Raw genomic sequence first — 15,647 nt, forward strand, 5'->3', positions numbered from 1 at the left:
CAGTCTGCTGCATAGCTTGTGTTTCCATTTCCCCTGGGCATTTTAATGATCAAAGTAATTGATTGGCCAGGTTCCACTTGTAAATTTTAACGGCTGTCTAGTTATGAGACAAATACCAGAAGACACCCCGTAGCAATCTGTGATCACGATGGACAAACTCACACTAACGCTGAAGTTGGGTGTAAACTTATGTCTGCGGAGTCACTGCTCACGTGATCAGACCAATAAAAGCACAGTTCACTCTGCTACTGTCTCTCCAAGTGACACATATGGCAGCTACCCCTCCTCTTCTCACAAACACCTTGAGAGGTGTACAGCTGTTAGAATTCACAGCTCTATCTGGTAAAAAATGTAAACCAATGAAGTTCAGTCACACTGACTGAAATTAGCAGCGCTATTTATAAAGGTGTGGAGGGATGCTAGAGGAAGGGAGAATTGACAGGAATGAATAATACAGGATCATAATTTCCCTGTCTGCTGCCGTTTCATTGATGCTGTTGGTCATCTAATTAGCACCATTACTGTGGGTCAGGGTGAGGTTGCAAATTTTTTGAGAAAACAGAATCAAAAGAGCGAGAGATGGGGTGGGCATGATGAAGGAAATTTTGATTGTGATGGAGGTACAAGTGAGGCTGGCAGGCAATTTGAACAGACAACGTTATCATTGAAATAGAAGCTCTGGGCAAAACATACTTGTATGAAATATGAATGCCTTCAGTCGATGTGTTTGCGTGTGTGTGTGTGCGCATGTATGTGTAGCGATGCTGGTGGCGTACAGGGGAAGCCTCAGCTCTATAATACATTAGTCTCTTTGGGGACATGCCCTAATTAATGACTTGACCTCCTAACGGGTAGCCCCCTTGTGCGAGTTAACATTTAGCAGTGCACCCTCCAGAGATGCACTTTAAAGTGCATTTAATAAAAGAAGTGATAGTGACATTAAAGAGACAGTCAAGATACAGAAGTACAGGGCTTATTTTTATTTTCCAACAATTTATATTCTGATTTTATACATGTCTTAACTCATCAGAGAAAAAATACAAAGCAAAACGGAATTAATCAAAAATCAACAGAGGTACGTGCACATACACACACAGGCGTCCAATGCACTGATCCTGTTTCTGGTCAAAGGCAACTGACTTCTACTGCAGACTGTTCTGTCTGCATGTGTTGCACTTGCTGTGTCTGTGTGTGTGTGTCTGTGTGTGTGTGTGTGTGTGCGCGAGTATTTACAGTGACAGTCTGCCGATTAGGGTATTAACAACTGCGACAGTGGATGTCACACCTGTTCCATCCGTCAGCCAGCGCGCGTGTGAGAATCTGTCAAGGTGAGATTTGGTGACAAGCAAAGTTCTTGAGAAGCTTCCTGGTTTTACTGTAGCGAGTGTTTGTGTTGGTGGTATCCATGAACAGTGGTTGCGTTGTTTGTCGTATCTGTCTGTCCATCAACATGTTCATGTGTCCGGTAATTAGTGAGAGTGCCCATCAGTGCCGCTGTTGCCACATCTCAGTTTCTTGTCTTCAGTTGGACTTGGACCAGATCTTCCCGCTGCCACGCAGCCTGGACAGAAAACAGGCAATAAAAAACCCTGAACAGGCGCTTTGTTTGAACCTTATTTAAATAATTTAATGGCTTTTTCTTCTTTCTGCTTGCTCTACTAAATCAACGTATTACTGATGCAACCTGGGTGCAAAATAGTCTTTCTGTTCAAATATCTAACATCAGTATTTAGCATTTTTGCACTGGAACTGATCTCAGTGGAATTTCCTTTTCTTCAAATTAAAACGAATTTGGCAAAGAACCGACTTCTAATAATAACAGCTGCACTATCAGTCGCATCCTTTAAATAGCTTCATAAAGAAATTATGTCAAAACTCATTTTAATTCGAGGGATCAGGTTATGCTATCATTAATTTGGATTTCAAAACATTGAGTGCATCTTCATTTGAAAGAAGTGCGGTGCTGACTGATGGAAATTATAGGGCTCTATGCTTCAACAAAATGTGACAGGCAGCCAGAGAATAATCACTGCTTTCTGTTCACAGAACAACGTAAACAGCAGACAAGCAAAGCATCTCGTCTGATGACTGGAGGGGAAAACAGCTCTTTCAGGAAGCAAACACGCAGGGCATTTGTATATCCAGTGACATTTTACAATACAGGACAGATGTGAAATTAGCCATTGGTAATTGGGCTGGATGGAAGCAGAAGCGAAAAAGAGAGTCCCTCATAACAGGGTAATAGGACTGTTGCAAAACACTGTCGTGCATCTGATAATGAAGCTACTTCATGCAGACACACACACACACACACATACACATACACACAAACTCGCAGCTGGCTTTTTACTGTTTATTGAAAAAATGGAAACATAGTGGTTCTCTGTTGAATTAGCTTTTGCTCTCAACAAGAACAGTGGGCTAATGGCTTTAATTTAGTGTTTGAAGTGTTTTTATAGTGCTATGGTTAATATCAGGGAGATATGTATTTATAAAACATCTTTCAAAAATCATATTTAGAAAGTGCTTTACAGAACAAAAGGAGAAGCAGCAATAAAAGAAACTTAATGGAAAAAACCTCCATATTGTTCCAATTTTGTGACTTGTAGGAATGAATAATATTTCTCCCTTGAAAAAAAAGGCCACATAAAATTCCTTTAAGACTGTACCAACAACATTGAATAAAACATTACTTCAGTGAATTATTCTACATGGCCATGCATTCAATTTGTGAAACATTTAGATATATAAAAAAAGAAAGAAATGCAATTTCTATGCAAACTCCTGGTGGTTCTTTTTGTTTAAAAAGACAATTCATCCTTCTCACAAATAACTCATTTGTATGCAGAATATTTGGCTGCCGACTGTGTGTAGCTACAGAATACAAAGATAATGGGACAGCACTCACCCTTTCACCTTTGAACTTTTTTTGCCTGGTTGTCTTGGTTCCTGAGAGGAGGCGGGGTCTCGTGGCTCGGCAGGCTGGTCTGCGTCCTGATTGGAGGCAGCTCCAGCGGGGGCGGGGCCTGATGATGGCGAGGCGGCGCTGGCCTTTAACGTTTTCTGTAAATTGGAGACCTGACGGAAAAGTGAAGCGAGACTAAATATTCAAGACTAAAGAGGAGGAAGGCATTTTTCAAGTGTGTCTTGACAACAGTCAGAGACCCATATGAGCAATAAAACAGGCTTTGCTTGCTGTATCTGCTCCTTTTCAAGCCAATAATCCCTTCCAGTCTCACTGTTCTGTGCAAATATGAAGTGGAAACTTTCTGTACAGCTAACATGAGAATTCAGCAGTCTGATAAACTGGGTATCTCCTAAGGTTATCGTGTTCAGTGTACAACTCCTTAGCTGTGGAGAGACTAAACCTTGCTGAGCTGCTCTATTGCACAAAGGGGGAATATTGCACTATGAGGATTGTAACCTTAGAGGACGCCCACTTGATTTGTCTACCTTGAAAAAATTGAAGCAATCAGACATCACCAGTGAATTTACCAAGTAAATCTAACAATAGAGAAGTCAGAGTCTGTATTTCATCAACAGCAGGTGGCAGGCTACCAGTGTCGGTATTACACGGAAGTAACCAGAGAACAGTAAATGAACTTGCACTGTGGGATCATCAAATTTATGCAAAACTAAAGAGGCACGATAAATCATTTTTTTGGGACGTTTAGGGGACTATAGGGGTATATTACAATAACCAATACTTTGATACCAAGTCAATGGAAAAATTCTGAAAATGTGACAGTACTTGACTTTCTATGTTAAAAGTACCAAAGGAAACGTAGATGCTGTGGGTGCTGGTGACTATGGACGACTACAACAATGGTGGCAGCATGTGCAGGTGGAGCAACAGGTCTGTTACGGGGAAAAAAAAACAACACACAGTGGTGTCACAGATGATTTGGAATGAAAGGAGGAAACACCTCAAACTAGTGTAACTTAATAGCAATATCAGTACACAGGTTTCGAGGTGAACAAGTGTTAGTTATTTCAACTTCATACATGTCATCAAAAATGTGCATATCCTAAAAAAAAAGTTGCATCACACAACATAAAGACAAATGTTAGCTTGTTTAGGCTAACGTAGCAATAGCTCATGACTTAAGCTAAGTGCTGCTCAATATTAGGGATCGACAGATATGCTGTTTTTTCCACAGGGCTGATGTCAAAACCAATTACTGTAATCAGGTATTATGCATTAAATGTTATATATTTACAGCATTATAGCAGGAAACTTGCAGGGCTCCAGACTAACTTCTTTACTGCTAGCACCGGTGCGACCAGCTTTCTCAGCTGGTCATACCTCCCACCAAGGCACAGACAAAACCCCTCTCTGGCTGAATATCTTCTCATCGATAGACACTTCACGTACTGATGTTCCTCAGATTGCAGGCTACGGTAGATGCTGCTAGCTGGATGCAGTGCCCTTAGACAAGTGTGTAACAGAATTTACTATAAAAGGAGTGAAATACGATGTCCGATTTGTCCAAGGGGAAACAACAAGGTAAGATTATCCAAATGCTGTTTCTATGAGAAATGCATGTATGTGCACTCTGCTTTTTACGAGTGGAGAGTATTTTTAAATATAAAAACTGCAGTTGATGGTGTTCATATAATGGTGGGAAGCTAAAATCATGATTGTGGTTAACATTCATTTATTTTGTGTATTGTGTTAGCTGCTGTCAATTAATATATGACCTTTTTTTTCCTTCACCGGTTCAGTCTTTGTCTTCCTGCCTGCATCTGCACTCTGATCATCAGGTGCATCTGAGTTGGAACTGTCCGTCTCCACCAGCCGCCTCCTTTTTCCTCAATTTAGTTTTTAAAATAATCAGCCAGAGACTGTTTTATCTTTAGAACATGCAAATACTGAATAACTTGTTTTATGCATCAGAAAGGGACAGACTACTAGAGCCAGAGAAGAAATCAATTTTAAAATTTACATTTTCCACTTGCGCTGGTTAAAAAGACAGTGAAACAGCTTAATGATCATCATGCACTCGCACGAATGAGACCACCTGAAATTCTAACTCACACACTCTCAAAAATAGGTCACATGTGTGACTATTTTGGTCGCAGTCTGGAGTCCTGACTTGTCATTCATAACTATAATAAGGACGACCATTACTATTAATATTAACATGTGGTAAAAGGAAACCTGTCATTCATATGTATGTCACTTCAACAAAAAGGATTACTGTAGCTGAATATCTACATATCTACATTCAAAGTTTTATATTAACAGCATGTGATAGCAGAGAACCTGTCATTAATAACTCAGCAACTTCATTAATAATGAGTACTCTAACTGAATATGTACAATGGAAATGGAAGAGATGACATCAGAGCTTCACGTAATGCTTTGACACTCTCCTCTGTTTGCTGAGATCGTTTAATTGAGTTTAGTTTGTCTCCTCTTCTCTTGCAGTTAAATCTGCTGTTCTTCCCATTTAAAAAAAAATAAAAATCTTTCATTGTTCAATCACTTTTGTAATCCAATGAGGCCCACATCTTAAAGCTTTAGATGTTATTGTTTTCCAAACACTGGGTAATCTGTGACTGCCTCCTGACATAACTGCTAGCCGTTAGCGTAGCCTTAGACACGGCGAAAGTACCCAATTTCCTGATTAGGTGATGGCTGTGCCACTTGTTTAGTTTTTCCAGGTCGTGTCTCTGCTAGAGAGATAGGTCTGTCAGTTAGGACACTGCTTAAGTTAATTTTACTTTCGTGAGAGATAGCTTTAGCCACAGGCTCTGAGTCTACCACTGTCTGCAGAATGAGTTCTTGTTGCACACCAACAAGTGAATTATATACAAGTCATTTTGAGTCTAACAGGGATACTGGGCATGCTTATGGAAGACTGTGGTGTTTCTTACAACTCGAGCATTATCCTCGACTTTACCTTCGACACACAACATTCGCTGGAACTGCTCCACGCTGCACGTGTTCGAAGAAACCCTGAAACCCTGAACTGGTGTTTTTGAGATGGTCGTCGCTACACTGCAGTTTCAAGGTGAAAAACACTCAGCCATGGAGCTGTCTGCTTTTTTCGTTCATTATATGTCTTCCAGCAAATAAAAAAACATCCCATGAATACGTTACCAAGGTAAAAATCTCGCTTTTCACTGGAGAGGTCTTCAAATTAAAGAGTTTATTTTAAAATGCATTCATTAGATTGATTTACTATTTTGGTATTAAAGGTGGTATCAAGAATCATGGAACTTCAGTGGTATTACTATGAACCACAAAACTTCTGGTATGTTGACATCCTTGTAGAAGACTGTGGATTTTGTCTCCTTTCATTTTTTTGTGCTTTGGAACAGCACTAGAAAAGGATCTTCAAATGGCCAGTATGGATCACAGGAGCAATTACAGCAAGAAAATACAAAATAACCCAAAAATATGCAGCCTGGGGGAAACCAAAATACCACAAGCAGCTAGCAGCAAAGAAACAAGAGATGCCGAAGAGGGAAGAGTCACATTTACTGGATTTTCTGGGGGAACTGTAGAACTGCAGGCGGCAGGGATGAGGGACTAACCTCTGTTTCCACTTGGACTTTGACCTTCAGTTGGCTCTCTCTGTATTGGTTTGCCCTCGAGACCTGTTCCTCAATACCGCAGAGCACCGCCTCACACCCTGTACACCTAAGAGAGAAGGAAGGTGTAGAGGAATGCAGAGCGTGAGTTAGAAAAAAAGATAATTGATACATAAATCATAAGTGTGTGGACAGACACACAGAGGGACACTGACCACTCCTGCAGTGTGTTGACTATGTTTGGGAGCTCATTGGGGCCGAGGTCACGACCTACGCTGCAGTCTACCTCCACCTGCTGGTTCCTCTGATCCAGTTTGCCCTGGATGATGTCACAGTAAACAGCCTCGATCAGCAGGTCCTCTAGTTCCCGCACATTCTTTAGCTCAAGCTGCTGCAGGAGCAGCGAGTACGGCAGGCACTGAGGGGGAAAAGACATGAAGACACTTCAGTTCTCACATTTTCTTTTTTAAGTCTCAGTAAACAGGAAACAAGTTTGATTCCACTTTAATGGTTTGATGGAAAAGGACTAAAAATGTTACAGTGAAAATGCTCAATTGTCTAAATGTCACTGCCAGAGGAAGAAGAAAGGCGTTTGAAATTTAAAAATACTTCACTGGGCAATTAGAGAGTTCAAGCTCATACGCAGGGAAAGAAGTGACACATTAAGGAGAAAAACAGGGGGCAGGAGTGAGAGGAGTGATGTTAATAGAAAATGAGATTAAGTTAAAGAAGAAAGGACAGTGCTGACGAGAATGATCAATCAATAATTTATGAGCAGAGGAGAAAGAAAAGGGCGTACAGCCAGGAGCAGTACGGTAGGAAAACGGAGAGACACTATTAAAATTAACATGAACAGTACTAGTTGTGTTCTTAACTTGAGGCTTGTCTGTTGTTTACTTCCAATTTAGCTAATAAACACAGCCACAAGCTCGCTTACAATCACAGACGACCTTCACATGAACTTTGAAAACATGGATTATGAGCCTGAATAAACCGGCAAAGTCACACTTAAAAGCAGAACTGTCCATGTATCAAATTACACGCTGCAAGAAAATGTATTTTCTATTGTTGATACAGAAACTCAACACAGCATCGAGGTCCAAACACACCTTGAGGTTGGAGGCCAAGCTGATGATGGACAGATGACGGAGTTTGTTTCTCTGCGCTGGGGTCAGCTCTGGAAGAGAGGCTGCTCTCTCTAAAGCAGCAGACAAGAATAACGTATAAAAAGGAGACAATAGGAAAATTATAGCACAGTAGTATGCATCATCTTACAGAGGGTTCAAACGCTGCACTTAATCGAGACACCACTTATTACTTTGAAGTGTAATGTTACACAGGTGAGTGTGGAGCTGTTTAAGCAATCACAGAACAGAGTAGGGAGGAAGTTGGCAGTGTGTTGGCAGAAGGTCGGGAGGAAGTCCGTCTCTAGCAACTGTCTCCTGCTGGTTTGCTCTCCTGGTGACAGAACTGACACCTTCTAAGATGGCAGCTCTGACAGCTCCTCTCAGGGCTCCACTTTACAGCGCTATGAAGGTAAATGTGCTCCCTGACGGCATGACTCGAAAGGAAAGGGGACAATAAAGTAGGCTACATTCTTTTTCCAGGCTATTGGTTGATATTCAGCATAAATTTAGACATAATTAAGATTCCACTTCTTGTTGAAGCTTCCTGATGCATTATACAGAGAGCTAATTAATTCACAAAAGATTAGTTTATTGTCCATTTGTGCCAGCGCCACAGCAGCAAAGATGATCCTCAGCCAACAGGAACTTTGATGATAAGTTGCCTGAACAGATCAAAGTATTAAAGCAATTTTTATGTGTGAATAACCTGTCGACAGTGTCTCAGGTGAGTGCGTTTAAAGCATCTGTGTGCCTGCCTGGCAGCAAAGAAAGACAGTTCATAATAAGAGTTGCCGGGCCATCCTATTACTTATTTACATTGTGCTGCCACTGCAATACCTTTGTAGTCGCAGTAGGTACCATAGGCAAAGAGGTTCAGGAGCTGGTACACTGGTGCATGAGGGCCGTTCTCCAGCTGTGGGTTAGAGAGAAAATGAAAGAGAGAAAATTATGGGGCAGAATACAGTAAGTCCTGACAGTCACTACATAAGAACTAAACAATGGCATCTTATCTTTGCACAGAGAGCGACTCTGAGGAGAGCTCTTACTGTGAGTCACTAAAGCCCCTTTCAGATACAGGACATGGAACATTGCTGGCTTTGGTAAAGTGATGGCATTCCACTCATCCAGACATAGGTCACTGTTCCATCAGTGTTTTAACTGTTGCATTCAGACAGGCCCTCACATTGCCAAGTATTAGACAAACTCAGACAAAATAGTTCATAAGAGATGGAAAAAAAACCTCAAATTATATTCATTATTGGTGAGTATCATTAATCTTCAGGCTGTTAGTCTCCGTTTTCGTCGCAGGAAAGTTTTATTATTATGGACATTTCATTTTGTTGCCTCAAAGTTTCACAATTTTAGAGCAAAGTGTATAAGTGTGTTGTGATTGTAGCACATAAACTGTGTATTAAACAACCTCTGTAGTGTTTTTGGGTGAAAATTGGAGCTGGAATGTGGAAAAATCCTTTTCTAAATTACTTTGCACTACTCCAAGTACCGCTGCTTGTGCATACCTATTCATTAACGTGGCTGTTCAGTTGACACTTGTACCGTGTTGAAAGTGATGCGGAAACAGTACAAGGTCTGACCTAGAGAAATTGCAGATGCAACTTTTACTGAAACGTGACCAGGGTGTGTATTTAGACATGAAGCCAACACGTTAAATTGCTGTCAGATTAACAGAATGTAGAGCAGGTCTGAAAGGGGCTTCAGAGACACAAAGACCACATGTGGACATAACTAGTTACTTCATATTCACACATACTTGGATTAATCTGAGGAGGACTGCATCCATACCTAGCATTATAATCAGTTGTATTATAGGAATGTTTACTCTATTTTAAACTCATTTGCCTGTGACCATAAACACCTGGGAAAATTAAATAGGATTTTTTTTTAAAATTCCACCAAGAAAGCAAGATTTTTTTTCACCACAGTGTTTAATTTCACTTGGGTATCCAGCATCTAAAGATGTAAAAGGGTCTAGCTGCAGTGCATGTAATTTCTATAATTGCCACACTTTGTCAAGTGTTGTGCATGTCTGGGAAGCAGTGAAGTGTGAAAAAAGGCACTCTGTTGCATGTGTCATTATCAAATTTTATCAGCTTAACTAAAGATTAAAAAAACAGAACAAACGCGAAATGAAAATCCATGTGGGAATTTTTTGATAATACTTTAATTTTCCTGGCACAACACCTCGGTATTGTAGCTTAGTAAACAAGGGCAAATGCAATTGATCTGTTTCACTGCTAGAACAGCCTAAAATATTAAGTAAACTCTCCCACTGGTCTGGCTTTTTTGCCATCCTTTCCAGGGATTTACTTAAGTGATGGAATAATGGTTTTGCAAAATCATATTCTGCTGTAATGGCATTTTACTTCCAAAACAGGATATTAACTTGGTATTCTCAAGCAAGATTTAACATATCAAGTACGTAATGCATTGTCTTGCGTGTGATAGTCCCTTTACACTGAGGAATTCTATATATAGTGTATGTTGATTGGGGGGGGAGTTGTGACTTTGATCACTGAAGCACACATGGGCACACTTTTCCACTTGCATAGCTGACAAATGTGGTTCGATGCAGTAAGGAAACACACTTGTCCTGATGATACGCAAGCAATGTAGTCACCTGCATCACTAATCCTTGTGAATGTAGTCTGACTAAATACATCAACACCGGTAAAAATAACCGATGAGGATGGAATATTTGTATGGCAGTTCTGAGAAAATCCCAAAAGACAGAGTATGAAGAAGTATGAGAGTGTGTTTACCTCTCTGACATTAGGCAGCTCCAGGATGTCAGAGAAAACATAGAGGCCTGGGGTCTCCAACAGGGAGCTGATAGCCTGGGCCAGAGCTGAGCCTGACAAAGACAGGAGCTGCTCCACCTCCATCTGATGGCAGGGAACACAGGTAAAAGAGACACAGTTAGAAGGTGAGACAAGAATGCTAAAGATACACAGACCATTCACAGAGCAAGTACAAAAAAAACCCACACAAACAAACCTCCCCCAACAAAATAACTTCTCTCACTGCCTTAGCCCCACCACTTTATCAATGTCATTGAAGGAGATGATGTCAAAATTTTCCAAACATACTCTGATAACCTCCCCGTGCAGCCCTCCACGACCCTAGTGAGGATTAAGCGGTGTATAGATAATGAATGGATGGATATTCTGATAACAATGCTTTATTAATGAGGACTTTGTTTCCAGAGCGATTACATATAACGTCATGTCCTTTGAAACACAGTCCAGCCTTTTATTGCCTGTTGAAACAACAGCTATATATGGGAGCAATACTCGCCTTTATTTAAGCCAAGTATTCTTGACCAAAGCCCTTAACCCTTAATCTACCTGGAGAGCTACTCAGGTAGTGGAGGAGTCGCTGCATTGGGTAGCACCAGTGTGGCCAACAAGTGTAATGAATGCAAAGCAGTGCATGTGTATTTATCAACCCATCCCCTGCATAGAGACACGATGCAAATGCAGCTTGGGCTGAAGGCCAAACTGGAATAATTACCCAAGTAGCGAAGTGATTCTGTCTGTGCCTTAAACAGATATTAAGAATCTGCAGGGAGCATCTCAGTAAAAAAATAAATAAATAAATCAAACAAACAGGACCATTCACTTATCTAACACCTCATGTCAGTGCTTTCTGTATATTGTCCAAATGTAAAAAATAGCACAGTAGTCAGTGTGGTCCTGTTTCCTTCCAATTCAAACATGACATGACTAGCTTCATTACCTGAGGCTACTTGCTTAAATTAATGCAAAAGAGTCTAGCTGCCCAGGGCTGTGCTAACACAAGTCTAACTGGGTCTTATTGATCTCAACCAATGCCAAAGCCAGACATGTTGTAACATCATAAACCTGAGCCATATGGATAAACACTATGACGCACTAATCTTCCATATGTTGTCCCACTGGACACCTGTCAAGGAGATTTAAAGTACATATTCCCAGATAAACTGAACAGATAAGCAAACATGTGTTACAATCAAACAAATCAGCCTACAGTGTGTTTCCGGGACAGTGGCTCTTATATTTTCAGGTATTATTAAAACTCATATGTATATTTACTGAAATTAAAAGAAGGGCAACACTGGCTGCGTATTCAAGACGACACAAGAAATTTGAAGACGTGCTCAAAGTCCAAGACAGTTGCTAGATATGTATGAAAATTTGCAACTGGATATTTTTTTCCAAATTGTTCAGCCCTACGTTGAACTGCAAATGGGTACGTAGTTGCTCAAAGCAATAAATTCAATTATGACCTGAGGTAATTACTTTGTTGTTGTTCTGCCATCTTAACCCTTAACCCTAACCCTAACCCTAACCCTAACCCATCTAACCCTAACCCTAACCCTAACCCATAAATCTAGACTAATGTCATTTATGTATATTGTGGCAATGCCAGCAAATAATCGACCAAAATAATAGTTTTGTAAGCTGTACCTTAGTCCCTGTACCTTCTGGTTTCTTCTCTATGGCACTGCAAGCCATATTCGGAACAGTTTACATTTGTGTTGCTATTTTTATTGTTTATATTGTTGTAAGTACTTTCAGACTAGCATAGCATTAGAAAATCAAACTTAATAAAACATTTTATTAAAAATAAAAAAGTACACATCAACCAGAGACGGAACACAAAATTGATCAAATTTGTCAGGCATAGGCTTCTATTGTTCTATACATCCAAACAGCACTTTGTTCAGCAGGCTCTCAACTCCAAGAAGTGGTTCCTGTATCTTCCATGAGGCTTTTCAAACAAAATGCATTCTGAGGATCACTGGTCAGACTCTGAAGATCATGGCAAATCACTTCTAACACTTGAGATGTCTTTGACACTTGATAAGACCAGATCCTGAACAGTATTTGAACTCAGACGGTGAAATGATGCAGCAACAGTGAAAACACTTCAGTTTGAATACCTCACTCAGTATCTACACAATACAGTGGAAACAAGTGTGGCTACAGAACATATGTAATCACTTAATAAAACTTAAAGCAATAGCAGAGGAAAAACAAAAGGACAGATGTATGTTAAGCTGAAATTAGACAACTTACAGGTTAAGTATGGCTAGATATTACAGCTATATCTTTTTAACTGTCCATCACCTTTTCGTATATATCATATACCTTTTTCGATATTTGGTTTGTCAGTGAGGCCGTTTGAGAAGTGTGAAAATGCCTTATCATACTTTTCTAGAGACAAGCAAGACACCTTAAAATAGGTTGATAAGTCCAAAAAACTGTGTAAAACCAGACTAACTTAACCTGAAACTGCTATAAAGCTAAAAGAAGCAGCAATCTCTCTGTGAATCAGGAAATTTTTGTCATGGTTGCATTCTAAATTATTTAAACTGATAACCAGTTTTGGTCAACTTGCGGATAAAAGTAACGTAAGTACTCCACATTCACCTTTACATGCACATGTCTTAATTGTGACACTGCTGTTAAGTTTGAGATAGGACCAGGAGTGTGCAGTAAATCACAATGTTAGACAGCCATTACAGTTTTTAAGATTAAAGTGACTGAATTAAATTAAATCAGTTAATTAAAAATGCAACCAAAATATAAAATGGCGTTTTCGAAGATCTCAGCCAAACTGTATTGACATCAGCTGCACTGCTTAATCACCTCGGTAATAATATCAACGCGATTTACGTTATCTGCCACCAACACATGCAAATGGAAGATAACCTGCTAAATGTGCAAAACACATCTATGGTTTCATGCAAGAGGCGGCTGACTGTTGACATTCATGTTATCTACTCTTCCAGCTCCATATGTCATGCTAGCTGGCTTGCTAACGGCTAACCACCCGCAAGGCTTCACTTAACCGTTGACGTTAGGCCTCGGTACATTTTAAGGCTTTCGAGAGGTTGGAATCAGAACGCAATGCTGCAGAAATAAGCGGAAAATAAGGAAAGGCACGGGAATCTTTCTAAAAATGGTGTTAATATAGACACATGCATTTAAATTTACCGTGTTGTGTTGGTTTCTACCAGTTAGCCTCCCTCTCGATTGTTCAGTTCCGCTGTCAGCGCACGTACGACAACAAAGCAACGTAATCGTTGATTGGACGGTTAAGCGATGTGGGCGGAACCGTACGGCTGTCAATCAGCACTGCGTCAGAGGCGAACAGACGAAACAGCGCCATCTAGCGGCAGGTGGGCCAGACACAGGAAATGTGTTCACATACATTAGTTGTTGAGTTTGAAAAAAATCTGAAGAAATACAACCGGCTCTCTTCATTTACTTTTTATTTTTATTTTTTTTTATTTTATTTTATTGAATGTTGTGGAGATAATTACAAAGAGTGAGCTCCCCTGTTCTGTTGTTGTTCTGCAACAACAAAAGAGTGATGTAAAAAAAAAATGAAAATATTCAATGGAACTGCAATTATTTGCTTTTTCAATACAACAAACAAATGAACAACAACAGCAAAATAAATAAATAAATAAAGAGTTATGTCAAGTTTAACTCAATGTTTTTGTTTGTTTTGTTTTGTTTGTCTGTTTTGTTGGGTTTTTTTGTACCAATCTGGGAAGCAATGTTCAAAGTCCCATAACTTGAGAACTATTGTAGCTAGGGTCCTGAAATTTTTTAGGCTTAGTGATACGTACACATGATCCACCCTGCTTTTCACATTCACATCCTGGTCTAAATTCATTGTGACATTCTCTGTCTGTGACCTGCCCATTTACTCCTACAAGTGGTATCTGAACAAAATGTGCAGCTTTTTAGCAACTACCAACTTAAAAAAAAAAAGAAAAAACATAATTCAGCTGCGCATATTATCTGTTATCCCAAATCAGTTATCTTTATTTTTTATTTTTATGTGGATTCAGCTGAACTGAATGGCCTCCATCTGGCAAATTCATTTGTAAATAGGATCACACAAAACATCAAACCATGTCTTCTAGTGACTATCTAAGGTCACACAGTCTTCTCCATGTTTCCCTCCTGACTGGTGGTTATGTGGCTCTAACTGATCCCAAATGTCTGTGACAGAGGAAGAGAGCAGGAAAGTACGATACTTGGGGTATGCTATAAATAAATGTTAACATTTCTGACAAATGTGAAAAACAATCACCTTCCAGACTGCTTGACTTATTAATAAAAGGGTTGGACTGTATGGCATCAGAGTGTGCCCGATATTAAAACACAGGAGAACTTTAATAAAGAAGCCAACAGCCAGTGGGAAGCTGTTGTCATATTAACGCCAAAATCATTATCACGAGCAAAAAAAGCAATCAGCAGCATGGCCAAGCATTTCCACCTTGAAACTGCAGTGCATCAATGACTGTCAGAAAAGATTCTGGGAATTCATACATAACAAACCTAAGAAACCAGTCCTGTCAACATGCGAGGTGATGCTTTCCATATCATTATTCTTCAGAATAAATTTCAGGTTTGAACATATATGTATAACAGGTGATTCTGTTGCTGGGTTCTTCACAGAGTAAGCACTTTCTCCACTAGAGGATCTTTGGTGGTGAATAGCAAGTTCAGTCTAACCTCACTCTGCTGTTGTTTCAGCAGCTTTAGCTGAACTCACTCTGACCCTACTCTAGTGCTGTCTCAGCACCTTTAGCTGGCACAGTTCATACTGTACGCCAGTCCAGGAGTCTATGCTGGGAAGGCTGCGTATCTGAAGGCTACACCAGTGGGGCTGCCGGGCTGTCGGCCTGCAACAAGTGTTGATGCATAGGCCAACAGTGTGTGTCCTGACTGGGCTGAAATAGCTTTAAATCAAAAATGATGGGTTGTAAATCTGCAATGACACCCCCATAGAGGAGGAGAACAATTTAGGGCATAAAAAAAGAAGGTTGCCAACTTGTTATCACTGCTTGTGTTCATGAACTAGCCTTGGTTTACTGTATCGTGTTTAAATGTACAATAAATCTTAAAGACTTCCACCTAATTTTTATAGTTGCCCCTGACAAGAAGTCCCATCTGTGTGTGT

The 15,647-nt window shown here is 40.1% G+C and overlaps 1 protein-coding gene across 1 annotated transcript; it reads right to left on the reverse strand.

Annotated features, from left to right (window-relative positions):
* Positions 1–957: 957 nt before the first annotated feature.
* On the reverse strand, positions 958–13,746 carry cops7a (COP9 constitutive photomorphogenic homolog subunit 7A). The gene is made up of 8 exons (XM_008295622.1): positions 13,664–13,746; positions 10,445–10,567; positions 8,505–8,580; positions 7,650–7,738; positions 6,756–6,958; positions 6,544–6,649; positions 2,909–3,078; positions 958–1,561 (listed from the first exon to the last, which is right to left on the reverse strand). The coding sequence occupies exons 2-8, from the start codon at positions 10,565–10,567 to the stop codon at positions 1,522–1,524; spliced, it is 807 nt and encodes a 268-aa protein (XP_008293844.1). The 5' UTR covers positions 13,664–13,746; the 3' UTR covers positions 958–1,521.
* Between the last annotated feature and the right edge of the window lie 1,901 nt (positions 13,747–15,647).

Source organism: Stegastes partitus, unplaced genomic scaffold (assembly GCF_000690725.1).
Source record: "Stegastes partitus isolate 25-593 unplaced genomic scaffold, Stegastes_partitus-1.0.2 Scaffold1061, whole genome shotgun sequence".
Classification (NCBI taxonomy): domain Eukaryota; kingdom Metazoa; phylum Chordata; class Actinopteri; family Pomacentridae; genus Stegastes; species Stegastes partitus.

Coding starts and splice junctions, on each gene's coding strand:
- cops7a (XM_008295622.1), bottom strand. CDS start 10,567: ATGGAGGTGGAGCAGCTCCTGTCTTTGTCAGGCTCAGCTCTGGCCCAG. Junction 6,650..6,755: donor GTCAACACACTGCAGGAGTG/GTCAGTGTCCCT, acceptor CTTCTCTCTTAG/GTGTACAGGGTGTGAGGCGG. Junction 1,562..2,908: donor AAAAGTTCAAAGGTGAAAGG/GTGAGTGCTGTC, acceptor TTTTCTGTCCAG/GCTGCGTGGCAGCGGGAAGA.